This window comes from Haliotis rubra, unplaced genomic scaffold (genome assembly GCF_003918875.1).
Source record: "Haliotis rubra isolate DU_JTF1 unplaced genomic scaffold, ASM391887v1 Scf402, whole genome shotgun sequence".
Lineage (NCBI taxonomy): Eukaryota > Metazoa > Mollusca > Gastropoda > Lepetellida > Haliotidae > Haliotis > Haliotis rubra.
This window is the reverse complement of record NW_025767083.1, coordinates 935,258-948,828: the sequence shown is the minus strand read 5'-3', so window position 1 is coordinate 948,828 and position 13,571 is coordinate 935,258. Positions and strand designations below refer to the sequence as shown.

Here is a 13,571-nt window from a genome sequence, read left to right as displayed (position 1 = left end):
CTCCGGAAAAGACGAATGTGCGCGGACAGACGGACGGACGGAGTCCACTGTTCCCCCAGCAAAACGCGTTGCGGGGGTAACAAAAGATAACACCCTAAGGAAGGTACATAGCCTTAAAACTGTAGCAATTGTCACAATGAGGGCTGATACAACTGGGTATCCAATACCAACGGTTGCTCTGATTTGTCTTACCACGTGCACAATTTGAGTCAAGGGTGAGCCGATTAGATAATCAAATAAAGTTAGAAGGTTAGGGTGCGGGATCCAAAGCCTATATAGTGTATAACTTGTACTGACCTGTGTCACTAGACTGAACATAGGAAGGTAAGGACATCTTTTTTTTTTTTAGAAGCCACAGAGATGGAATTCAACCCTTGCTCCAATGTGAACAATCGAACCAGGGCCTTCTTGCGTTCCGGAGTCCGGCTAATGGCGTAATGACCAAGGCAGACCGGAGATAAACCTAATGTACTCTCTTTTTACAAGAACAACATTGCACATTATGTTACTTCCCCATATTAGTTCGTCTGACCGTAGAAACATTATTCAGCGTAAACATCGAACATGGCCGAAACACACTTATACCTGTAGACCTATAGCGTGCTTTGTCGGCAGAATTGTCCTTTACCCTTGTCCTCGTACATGTTGATGCTGAAAGTGAGCTGTGTTTTCCTTTCAGTCACGATGAACGTGTTTCTCGTTGCGGCTGTCCTGGCTGTGGGGTCGGCGGTGGACGTCCCCCTCAACAACCACTGGAACGGAGGCTTCCAGGCAAAGGCCTGCATTGGTATCACAAAGGAACTGCACTCTTGGACAGCACATCTTCGTTTTGACCAAGCCGTAGACAGCATTGACGTAATTAACTCGTTGTTGCAATTGCTATTGAATATATAAATATCGATTCCGCATTTTCAGTTTTTTACAACGTTGTCGTTGGCGTTAGCAACTGTGGAATATATTTTAAAAGATAATGGACGCATATGCATAATTCATAATGGCGTAACGTTTCGTTAACCTTCTTTGAAACGGTAATTTTATCAACATACACTGTATATAAAATATTGAATTAGTTTACATAAAGCATGTGATTGTAACATCATCATTTGCAAGATGGCGATACAAGAAAATATCCAAACACTTTGTTTGAATCTGGGTCTATTGTGTGACAGACAGGCGCTTTAATTACCCGGTTACGCTTCGATAACCTATCCATTTAGACTATCTGTCATGTTCTTCGAACTTGACAGATATGGACAGCGGATGCTAAAAAGGCAGATGGAGGGAAGGAGTATGTGTTGACCAACAAAGCATGGAATGCTGATGAGCATGTCGGGGACCAACTATGTCTTGACTTCGTGGCTCATACAACGGGTGATATCACCCCCAAAACAACGCTGGAAGTTGAAGGAATGGGAGGTGGTGTTGCGCCAACATCCGGCTCAGTAACACAGGGCAACGGACCCACCAAGCCTCACCAAGTGGCCACGATTCCACCAATTCCACATACAGGTCAGTGTGTTAAGATAAATATTTTCCTTTGTCAAATCGGTACATACGACTCGGAGTAAGAAAGATAAGGTAGCAAGGCAATGCTTTATCAGCCAATTTGGTTTGCATTTAAGAAAGGCCCGTTGATACATATGTACAGACATAGAGTGTAGCAGGATGTTAATGAGTTTACGGTATAGTATGATCAATGCAAAATTGAAACTTATAAATAAACGTGGTATTGTAAAAGATAAAATCATTATAAACTTTCACGCCAGCAAGAAGATCGTTTTGGAAGTATTCACTAATTTCATATCTGATAAATAACAATAATAAATTAAATATATAAATATTGAACTCATTAAATCAAAACGTGTCATTAAGTTACACGGTGACCATAATCAAATAAGATATAAGTCCGATGATATTGCAATGGCTTAATCAAAATCACATTTCGTGTTCTAGTGATGATCTTCAGTTGTCTTCTCTCGTTATATTTTCCATGTTACCAGGAGGCGGAACAGCCAGGTATGCCTACGGAGAAGCCCTGGCCAAGTCCATCCTGTTCTATGACGCTCAGAGGTCAGGCAGACTTCCGGCCAACAACCCCATCCCCTGGAGAGGAGATTCCGCTCTGGGAGACAAGGGAGATAATGGGGAGGACCTCACTGGGGGATGGTATGACGGTGAGTGTTATCACATGTCCATATCCTTGTTTAAGTACGTTAACGGATGACGGCTTCCAACATACAGGACTTGTAGGCTAGTTATACAAGGCGTGAGATGGTGCAGCTTTTTCCTTCCAGCTGGTGTTTCAAGGGTGTTCGTCAGCTTTTTTCCATATCTCAAGGGGTGTCGATCAAAGAAGAGTTATGTCTGCATGGCTTCTTCATTGATGACCTTATGAAAGAATTGAGAACTACTTCAGATGGCATTAACATGGCTTTCACAGCCATGAATTCTCTCTATACTTCTGGCCTTCACTTAAATGGGTAAATCTCATTGTAAGCACCAAACTATGGAAATTTGCAATACTCCCCAGTGCCCTTTATGGATGTGGACAATTTCTCAACCTTACGAAATCAGACTACACTAATCTGGAACGAGTTCAAAGAGCCTTTGCTCGACGAGTACAAGCTTTGCCCAAGAGGTCACCGAGTGCTACTACTAGAGGCACTCTTGGACTTTGGTCAAAGAGGACTTACATTGATAAATATAACCTGTTGTTTGCTGGACGATTGTGTCGGCAGACAACAAAACCAAAGAAACGTTTCCTAAGCAAATATCTTGCAGGATTAAGCTATCCGAATGACTTTGACTGTTTGACATTAGTCACAACCTAAACAATGTGACGAAAACCTGTGTGACATATGGAGAATTCATAGACAAGAACCATTGGAGTTTGACAGTAACACAGACACTTTCATCATGAAATAGCTGGCATGAACATCTTGGCGAGACATTGAGCCTTGTGTGACAAATATAAAACTGTGCAAAACATGTACTCCTAAACTATGCAACACTCAAACATGACAGAAATTTACTTTATACTGAACGGGGAACATAATGAACTCATTCGTTTGGACTTTCAGGTTTGGATCCAAGCAATCTTAAAATTATCTGAATTCGTTCACAAATGTAGGGTATATTATAAGTCCAGACACCAGCTAGTGATTATATCAGTATCAAGTGCATACTGAAGTGTATATCTGCAATATCCTTGTACATCCCAATCTTATGACTGATTGACTGTTTTGTATTTTGAGTTGTTCATTTTGTGAACTGCTCTTCATAGCAATGGAGGAAATATAGTTTATCTACGGATCTTCCAGCTGGTGACCACGTCAAGTTCAGCTTGCCAATGTCCAGCTCTTCCACCGTGTTGCTCTGGGGCTACCTTCAGTGGAAAGATGCATATGCTGCAATGAATCAGACGGATATGTTCTTTGATATGATCAAATGGCCACTTGACTATTACCTTAAGTGCTGGATCCCCAAGAGTCAAACTCTTTATGCTCAGGTGAGTTAGACGTTCCTGTCGTAATGTTTCTATAGTAAAGGTTTGCATGCTAGACATATGACACGAATCTGCAGATGACATCCGACTGATGTTCAGGTTCCACATGAAGACAAGGGAAAACACCTCTTCTATTCCACGTGTGATATGAATAATCAAGAATGATAATTATGCTGGCATATACAATCAGTTTTATTTATCATGGAATACATACTATATGACCTAAGGGGCGGTGGTGTAGCCTAGTGGTTAAAGCGTTCGTTCGTCACTCGGAAGACCCCGGTTCGATTCCCCACAGGTGAAGTACTTTTCTGGTGTTCACCGCAGTGAAATTATTGCTGAAATAATTTAGCTAAATAAAGCTAAACTCACTCACTCACTATATGCCGGTCATCCCACGTCCACCGTACTGAGGAACGTGATATAGGATGAAGTCATATTACATTATCAGGAGGAAATGACTCCCGATAGCAGATGCTTGTATTAAGAGATGGGTGAGTGGGTCGAGTGGTCAGTACTGGTTGATTGTCATGGTACCCGTCAGCGTGGATCATTGATCCAGTTTCATTGACTCGGTTATTTACATCGCTGACCATTACTGAGTACAGACATTAACAACAATGAAACACACACACACACACACACACACACACACACACACACACACACCCTTGAGTCCATTTACTAAGTTAATGACAATCTCCATTGCTGAGTGCTGTTATCAATATATACTGAGCAGTCGCAGTCGGTCCTGTAGTAGTCGGTAGAGTGAGTGAGTGAGTGAGTGAGTATGGTTTTACGCCGCTTTTAGAAATATTCCAGCAATATCACGGCGGGGGACACCAGAAATGGGCTTCACACATTGCACCCATGTGGGGAATCGAACACGGGTCTTCAGCATGCCGAGCGGACGCTTTAACCATTGGGCTTCCCCACCGCCCAGTCGGTATAGGTTATACCAAGTACACGTTCGATTACAATGCAGGTAATAATTAGTAGTGAGTGAGTGAGTGAGTGTATTTTTACGCTGCACTCCGCAATATTCCAGCTATATGGCGGCGGTCTATAAATAATCGAGTCTAGACCAGACAATCCAGTGATCAACAGCATGAGCATCGATCTGCGCGATTGGGAACCTATGACATGTGTCAACCAAGCCAGCGAGCCTGATCACCCGATCCCGTTAGTCGCCTGTTACTACAAGCATGGGTTACTGAAGATCAATTCTAACCCGGACCATCACGGGTCGTAATAATTAGTAAAGTATTCTCCCATTTACCCTCGATTTACATTGAGAGTAGGAAAACAGTTAAACAAAATATGTACAATAACTCCTTCATATCTCGTTCTTAAACACTTATTAAACTTTGATGTTGGGTACGATGAGTTCCTCATGACAAATAATTTCTTATAAAACGAGTATATGGATTGCAACTTCTTCTTTATTACATAACACTACGTTTCTGGGCTACTTCTTGCCCCTTCTTCGGGTGATTGAAGGGGCAAGCAGTATATTGTATATACATGTACATGTCTGGCTTCCTGTAAATCTGGTATATATAGTTTGCTTTCTACGTCTCTCTTTAATCACCTGAAGAGGGGCAAGAAGTAGCCAAGAAACGTTAATCACCTGAAGAAGGGTCAAGAAGTAGCCCAGAAACGTCGTGTTATACAATAAAGAAGAAGTTCCCATCCATATACTCGTCTTATATATTCACCAACTTCTAAAGGCCTCTCAAGATCTCATATAATTTTTTCATGACAAATATGATTCTTTTTACGCCAATTGCATTCTGCTTTGCTGATTATCTAGATCTAATTACCATATCCATTCATGTATTCACATTTAGTTTCTGATTTCCTCAAGGTTGGAGAAGGCGATGACGACCACCACTTCTGGGGCCGTGCTGAGGACATGAAGATGGCCAGACCCGCCTACAAACTCACACCAAGCAAACCTGGATCAGATGTTGCTGGAGAGATTGCTGCCTCCCTAGCTGCTGGGTATCTTGCTTTCAAGGAAAGAGGTGACAATATAGTGTTTAAGTTGAACTAGTTATAAAGCGACACTCATCAAACTCAGTTTTTTTCCCGGGAGATCAGTTAATCAAGAAAAGATTAGACAATAAAGACATCAGACCGCAATGGGCCGTACACGTCATCTGATGAACCTTGGGTTATAGATGCTACATACGCTGCTAAACTTCTGTCAACATCCAAGGAGATCTACGAGTTCGGGAAGAAGTACCCAGGGCTATACAGCACCAGTATCCAAGACGCTGGCCGGTTCTACGCGTATGTTGCCTTTCATGCTCAATGCAATTTGTCTCTTTGGACAATCGAGGCTGTTTTTCTCCAGCATTGCCATTTGGGGTAATGTACATCACTATAACGGTGGTAAATGGTAATATTGGTAAGGAGGTCCGTTGGGCTGTGGTAAATGTGTTAAACGATTTCTTAGGTAGGCATATAAATAATATACAGTGCACCCTGGTTATAATGCCACCCTGGATATTATGCCATGTTTTTGCTAGAACGGATTTCCTGCCCATATTATACCCTGGTTATAATGCCACCCTGGATTAAATGCCATATTAGTTCCTGGACAAACGGTGGCATTATAACCAGGGTATGCTGTGGATGACATAACGAAAATTTAAATTTAGGGAAAGGTGTTTAATGCACATTGTGTAGATCCTGGCGCAATTTTTAAAATCACTGCATACACCAAATACGCATTTTGTTAGAGGTGAATGCAGGGTAAGCACGCCTTGACATCCTTGCATGGCAGTGTATTTAATAGTATTTGCATTTCCTGTTCCTGGCGATGTCATACATTGACATGGCATCAGGAAACACAAGGCCACGAATCGCTCAGAGTAAGTAAATCACTCATCTAAGGTATCGGCAACAGCTCGAAGATCTCGCGCATTTAAAATGGCAGTGTGACTACTGCTTATTTTGACCAAATGAAGGCTCGTTGACGAACCAATGACACTTTCATTATTGATGACTTCTTTGAAGATGTGGAACAGACGGTGGATGATAGGATGTTAGCTGGTTGTGTCAGTCTCCCACTCACTCATTCAGGAAATTTGTGATCTGCTGTCAATTTGTTTTGAGAACGCTTGGCAAGTTTATACCTTGTTGCGGATCGCGGTACTTTGCTTGTAAAGCGATAGGTTGTATGCAACATCGACGGTTGCATTGAACGTTGCAGGGAACGTCTAATTCACATTGGTTTAAAGCAATATTTGACTTAGGACAGGAATAATATTACGTTTCGTTTGACACACATTTGAAGTTTTATGTTTACCCAGTTACAATTAAACAGTCTGTGTGAGCATGGCGATCTAATGTTGCTCCAGATCAAGTGATGACAAGGACGAGATGTGTGAGGGCGCCATGTGGCTGTACAGAGCAACAGGAGACAAGTCCTACCTGGCCGATGCCAAGGGATACCACGAGAATGCCTGGGCGTGGGCTCTAGGATGGGACGATAAGAAGATCGATTGTCAGGTGATATAATGTGTTTACAGACAACTCATTCTTGACACCCATTATCGGCGGACTGTTTTGCTAAAACTACGAATGACAGTCTCCCCAACATCGATGACCTATCAGACACGAAACATGTAAAACAACGATGTATTTGATACATTTATCCAAACTGTGTTGAACGCAACAGCTTGTATACATTGTAAAATGAGAAATATTTATGAAACAGGGTGTTGGCAGTCGAAATGTAAATGCAGATCCGAAAAGAAGAAAAACCTTAAACAGACATTGAATCATTGATCAAGTTTCTAGAGAGAACTATTAGGAACATATAATGGGTGGACATGATACCCGAGCTGATATTGACAGTACTAGTTGTTCAAGTGCATCACTTCAAGAATCTCTTTGAAACTGTTAACGATTGTAGTTCCGTAGCAGTAACGTTCCTTGCCATGATGAGGTGATGGTGAAGGGAACAGACTAATGCATTGTTTGAAATTACTGCAAATGGAATGAAAGCCAAGTTTTATCTAAAGAATGGAAAAGCAGCCGGTGTTGACAGTATTCTGGTTTGAAATGTCCACACATTCTGGAGCAACCATTATGCATGTTCGTTTACTTTGTTTAACAAGCTTTTTCACTGTTCTTTCTTTCCTGAGACATTAACAGAATTTGTTATAGTATATATATATATATATATAAGAAGGCAGCTCTGCATAATTCGGAGAAATATTGAGCGATTTCATTAGTGTGTTCTTAGGTAAAGTCATTCAAGCATGTTAAATGTTTGAATTTGTAAATGGGCTAAGAGATAAACAAGCTGACTTCAGATGGGATTACTCACAGTTGACTACAACATGGGTTTAAATGCCATTCTGTAGAAAAGTCTTTTTAAAAAGGAAAATAAAATTGTGTAGCTTTTGCAAACTTTACAAACCGTAATAAAGTCTGGTTATGCTTGATATCGGTTGGTCGTCATGATAAAGAATTAAATGTCATCAGGAGCACTTATGCATCGTTAATCTAGTCAGGAGGTTTGGTTCCACAGGAGGAAAGAGCTTACCATGGTTAAATCTTAAAGATACTTGAGGCTGATGTTTCGTATACATGTAAATCGGCCAGCTGCATTACTAATTGAATACGCCGAGGTAAGAAGGTAACAAGAGTTTCAAATGTTTCAAATGATTTTTACTGTTTTCGTATGGTTTGGGGATTCTGTGGTTGTCTCAAGGTGTAGGAGACAATGAGTTATTTCTTATTCAATTTACAAATTTGGTGTTAATATGTTCTTCCAAGTATAACAACACAATATGTAACAGTTCATGATGTAAAATGTACAAAACATTTATAAAGTATCGAAATATTCTTATAAAGCTGAAAACACGACTGGTAAGATTGAATAAAACAAAGGAAGATGGTTTGGTATTGATTTGTACCAACGAGTTTGTCCGTGTCATTTAGGCATAGAAGACGAATAGCACCTTGTGTTAATTTTCTCCGTATGTTGATATCACGTTACCTTCTCAATGTCTATTGTGACAACCCACACATGTACACGCGTATGATGTCAAAATGAAAATGTTTCCAAACTGTGTAAATACTTGGACGTGTATTGTGCATATACTATTGTTAAACCTAGAATGTTAATTCATAGAATTTCTTGTACGAGTGTAAATAAGTGGCTGTGGTCTTCTTATAGAATATATACACTTGACTTGACACATTTAGAGATATATATTTAGTATATTGAACCATCTAGGGATGAAATACTTCCACGTCAAATATAATACTGCAACTAATAAGTTTCCAAGTCACGTGTTTCTCAACAGTAAAGTGTGGTAAATCAAAATCTCACTTCCTGTTACAATCGGGCAACAAGAACGCTCTATATTTTACAAGCGTTTCAATCATTTACTGCCACTGACCACCCCACACATAACTCCAATACCATTCAATAACAATATAGAAAGGAATTTTAAGATATATATATATATATTCCCTCGACAGACCTATGGTCTGAATACAAAAAGAGCATTACTGTCAGGAGATATAAATCGCATGTGCATAGCATTTGTTGCCAAACGTTTACAAAGGAAGGCAGAGGAAGTTGTGTGGGAAATAACATTTGACGGAATGCCTTATTGTGATGAAACAAACATTGGAAATGAATGTGTGAGTGAATGAGTGAGTTTGGCTTTACGTCGCTTTTTGCAATATTCACATATCTGGGAACACCCGAAATGGGCTTCACCAAATATGTAGGTCAAACACAACGATTAAGGTGGTCTGAGTGAGAATAACTTTCGCCCTATCGAAACTGTTTCAACATATTGTCTCTGGTGTTGACGTTCATAATGCACGAACCAAATAATAAAAAAACATATCAGATATAATGTTCCGTTTACTGTTGAAACGTTTATTATGTGAGAAATGCACGTCTTTCAAACTGTATTGTATGTCAGAAGGGCGCTACAACAAGGATCGGGAATGTGATTGTAACATTGAAAGATGGTTCCTTTCCAGCTGATGTTGTACGAGGCTACCCGTGACTCTGCCTACAAAGCGGAAGTGGAGGGTTTCTTCAAGGGCTGGCTCCCTGGTGGCTCCATCACCTACACTCCATGTGGACAGGCGTGGAGAGACCAGTGGGGCTCCAACAGATATGCAGGTCAGTGGAACAGATGCAACATATTTCATTTTGAAACAAACAGGGGTCCAAACATGATGACGAGCAACTATCTGTTAAGAGGATCGTGCAAATGCAAGTCGTTATAGTTGATCATTTAAAAATGAAATCACCAAATACATTGCTGTTCACTGATATATGACGGTAAACTGTTCATCGACAGTACATAATATGATAATTGAGTAATATCAGCACCTGTTTATGCTCTCAGGTGATGCAGCATTCGTCGCTCTGATGGCTGCTGATGCTGGTCTTGACACTGCAATCTACAGAAAGTGGGCAGTTGAGCAGATCAACTACATCCTCGGGGACAACAACTACGGCATCAGCTACCAGATCGGCTTCGGCTCCAAATACCCCAAGAGTCCTCATCACAGATCCGCGTGTGTTAACTTTAGAATAATTTCATCTATTATCCGTCATTAACATCCTAAGTCACCACACAACCATTTAATAACGGTAAGGTGGCAAACAAGCGAAATGTAAAGAAATTGGAAATCTGAAGCCAGATATTGAAACTGAGTATATCAATGCCTATGATTCTGTAGAACACGGCTCGCGCCCTGTATAGTACAACAAACCATTGATTCCGCGTCAAGACGGCCAGTGCTGTGCCTAATTCATATTTTGAAAGATTCTGAAACCAATGACATTTAGCAGCTATTTGATGTCCCTGTATTACTCTCTATATGTGTTTGTCCCACCTTCAGCTCCTGCCCCGACCGTCCAGCTCCCTGCACAGAGGCCAACCTACACTCTTCCGGTCCCAGCCCCCAGCTCCTTGTGGGCGCCATAGTGGGAGGCCCTGGTAATGATGACTCCTACAAGGACGACAGGGAGGACTACGTCCACAACGAGGTGGCCTGCGACTACAACTCAGGCTTCCAGTCTGCTCTGGCTGGTAAGTCTCAGGTGTTTTGTGTAGCCAGAGTTCCTAAACATCATGAAAGTGCAATTTGTCCACTTTGTCCACTATTTTCGTGTTATGTTCTAGTAAATATGGCAATAACTGCAATCGGTAGCTTTAAACATATTTTATTGTCCGAGAGACAAACGGATTGGGTACAAATGCACCACTTACGGTCGACTACTCCCCATGTCGAGGTTTCATGGTTTGTTCTGGTAATTTATGAAAATTTACTTAATTATTAGAAACAGTCATTACGTTTATTTACGCATTTATTTGATTAGTGCGTGTTTGATTGTTACTTTATACACATGGATTGTTGATTGCCTGTTAAATATCCTAGCTTCTGTGAAATCCCCTTGATGCTTAGTGTAGCTTTATAAAATGCATAGCTAATGATTGTAAACTGATGGTTCACCCAGACGGACAACTAAAGGAAACTTTCTGTTCCAGGTCTTACTCATCTTGTCGCCAAGAAGGAGTTGCCTGATGTTGGTAAACCAAAATGCCACGGGTAAATACTATATATTGCAATTTGTCACCATTAGTCAAAATAAGAGGTAATGTTATCGTAGATTTGTTTTAAGTACGAGTATGGAGTGATAGGATGACTGTATTGTTAAATGACTCAGAGTGGCTGCAATACTGATGTTACTAGGGAGATGATGATTACATTGATGTCTAACTGAATTACCATGCTGATTTTACTATTTCATTTAGGGGCGGTGGGGTAGCCAGTGGTTAAAGCGTTCGCTCCTCACGCCGACGACCCGGGTTCTACTTCCCACATGGGTACAATATGTGAAGCCCATTTCAGGTGTTCCCCCTCCGTGATATTGCTGGAATATTTAAAAGCGGTGTCAAACTAAAACTCACTCACTACTATTTCATTCGTGTGACTCATATTCATGATAGTGTTATCGACTCGATAGAGCAATCACAATCTAATAATTCTGAAATTGAGGTCACTTAGGAGATATTACTTCTAATAAGGTCTATTCTTGGGTACTTGTTGAAATAATGCAGCATGACATTCGAAACATATTAGGTGTGTATGTTTTTTGCATAAGCAAACATGCCTTCATTAAAAAAAGTATTATCGCGGGAAACCAGATGTGATAGTTCACCCGGACATGATGTTCCTGCAGCTGTACTCATATTCATTTAAACAATGTATTTTTAGAAATTATCTTCTAAAATTCGGCCTGTGATGATCCGGCTTAGAATTGATCTTCAGAAACCCATGCTTGTCGTAAAAGGCGACTAACGCGATCGGGTGGTCAGGCTCGCTGACTTGGTTGACACATGTCATCGGTTCCCAATTGCGCAGATCGATGCTCATGCTGTTGATCACTGGAGTGTCTTGTCCAGACTCGATTATTAACAGACCGCCGCCATATAGCTGAATATTGCTTAAACTAACCTCACTCACTTATGCTTAAGAATATTATATTATTTGACAAACAATATCTTCGTTTTCGTTTTTCAGGTCTTGAACATGGGAATAAAGATGAGGAATTTTAACCAAGTAACACAATAACAGTCAATAAAATTTACTTTTTTATATCTACTGTCTTTCTTTGTCGTTTGATATTTGGAACGTATAGTATTCCCAGAGAATATTGTGGAAGTTGTTTCGGCAAATATCTAATACATGTAGAAATACATGTAAAACATCTAATACTATTGAAATTTTACTTAAATGAATATGTTGAGATATGATTCTCTTATACAGTTTAAGTGTCTTTTCAGCACTTTGTGAGACCTCTTGCCCTGTAATACAAAACTGAATGCGCCTAGGTACACTACCGATCAAAGTGTGTAGGAAATCATGTGACAGCGTATCCCAATATTAGAGTACTTCGTTCTTCATATCCTCAATATGTCTAAGTACCGTTTTGGTTTATTCTGTCCTTCATTAGTCCCCACACATTCTCAATAGGGTTAAGATCTGGGCTGTAGCAGGGCCAGTCTAAAACTTGAACATTTTCTTCCGACAAACACTGTTTGGTGTAGCCCGCAGTGTGTCTTGGGTCGTTATCATGCTGAAAAATCCAATTATCTTCATATAATGTTAGGGCCGTTGGAAGGAGGTGATCATTTAAGATGTCAACATATTATCGTTCCTTCGTCAAATTTCAGTGAAAATACACAACGGCGTCACTTAACGTGATGATAGCCCACTCCACATGTGAAATGTCGGGCTATGTTGTGGGTGTTGGTAGGCAGGTGTCACGGTATGTTTTGTCAAATTTTTCACACAGTCCGCAAAACGGCAGGCAGAACTATCATCAGAAAAAACCAACATTGTCCCAATGATGATTTTCGTGAGCCCAATACCAGTTTAAACGTCTTTCTTTTTGTGCATCTTTCATCAATGGTGAGGGAATTCCGCGCTTTGCCACCCAGTTTATTCTTTGTAATCCTGATCTAGGGTCTTCATTACATACCTGCGGACATTACATTACCTCTAGTAATCATCTCATTTCTGATATTGTCATCATTTTTCAATTTTCACCGACTCACAATCTGACCGAGTCACCGGCGATTCGTAGTATTGAACTTCCTTGACCTCCCTGTCCCTGTCTTGTGCTCAGTCTCAACTGAATATCCTTCAAAGTTCTGTATAGTGTAGTCAGATGAATGTCATGTCTACCAGCTAACTCTTTACATTAGTCACACCCCTTTCAAAATCATCTAGAATCAGCTTTCTTTACTCTTCTGTTGACAAATCTGCCAACAAAGGAAGCCATTGCTACACCAAGCCCTGCTACACCAGGGAGATAACTCTTAATGTAGTAAGGTTCATTCTTAAGCCTACAAGAGTTGCCTCCCATATTGAGTACCTTACCACAGTCCGTTTGGCTCAAAAGCGGACCGATGAATTGCAATCTAACTCGAAAACTGTAACATAACATACTCAATGAAACCCTGATCATAATCAAAACATATTTTATGTTTATTAGTTTTAGAGT

The 13,571-nt window shown here is 40.5% G+C and overlaps 1 protein-coding gene across 1 annotated transcript; it reads left to right on the top strand.

The window, feature by feature from the left end:
• Positions 1-248: 248 nt before the first annotated feature.
• LOC124287610 (endoglucanase E-4-like) lies at positions 249-12,166 on the top strand. The gene is made up of 13 exons (XM_046724108.1): positions 249-324; positions 680-855; positions 1,248-1,509; positions 2,001-2,174; positions 3,321-3,508; positions 5,373-5,532; positions 5,689-5,800; positions 6,874-7,024; positions 9,527-9,671; positions 9,901-10,072; positions 10,400-10,590; positions 11,050-11,110; positions 12,086-12,166. The coding sequence occupies exons 2-13, from the start codon at positions 685-687 to the stop codon at positions 12,090-12,092; spliced, it is 1,794 nt and encodes a 597-aa protein (XP_046580064.1). The 5' UTR covers positions 249-324; positions 680-684; the 3' UTR covers positions 12,093-12,166.
• The last annotated feature ends 1,405 nt before the right edge of the window (positions 12,167-13,571 follow it).

Coding starts and splice junctions, on each gene's coding strand:
- LOC124287610 (XM_046724108.1), top strand. CDS start 685: ATGAACGTGTTTCTCGTTGCGGCTGTCCTGGCTGTGGGGTCGGCGGTG. Junction 7,025..9,526: donor ATAAGAAGATCGATTGTCAG/GTGATATAATGT, acceptor GTTCCTTTCCAG/CTGATGTTGTACGAGGCTAC. Junction 10,591..11,049: donor CTTCCAGTCTGCTCTGGCTG/GTAAGTCTCAGG, acceptor TTTCTGTTCCAG/GTCTTACTCATCTTGTCGCC.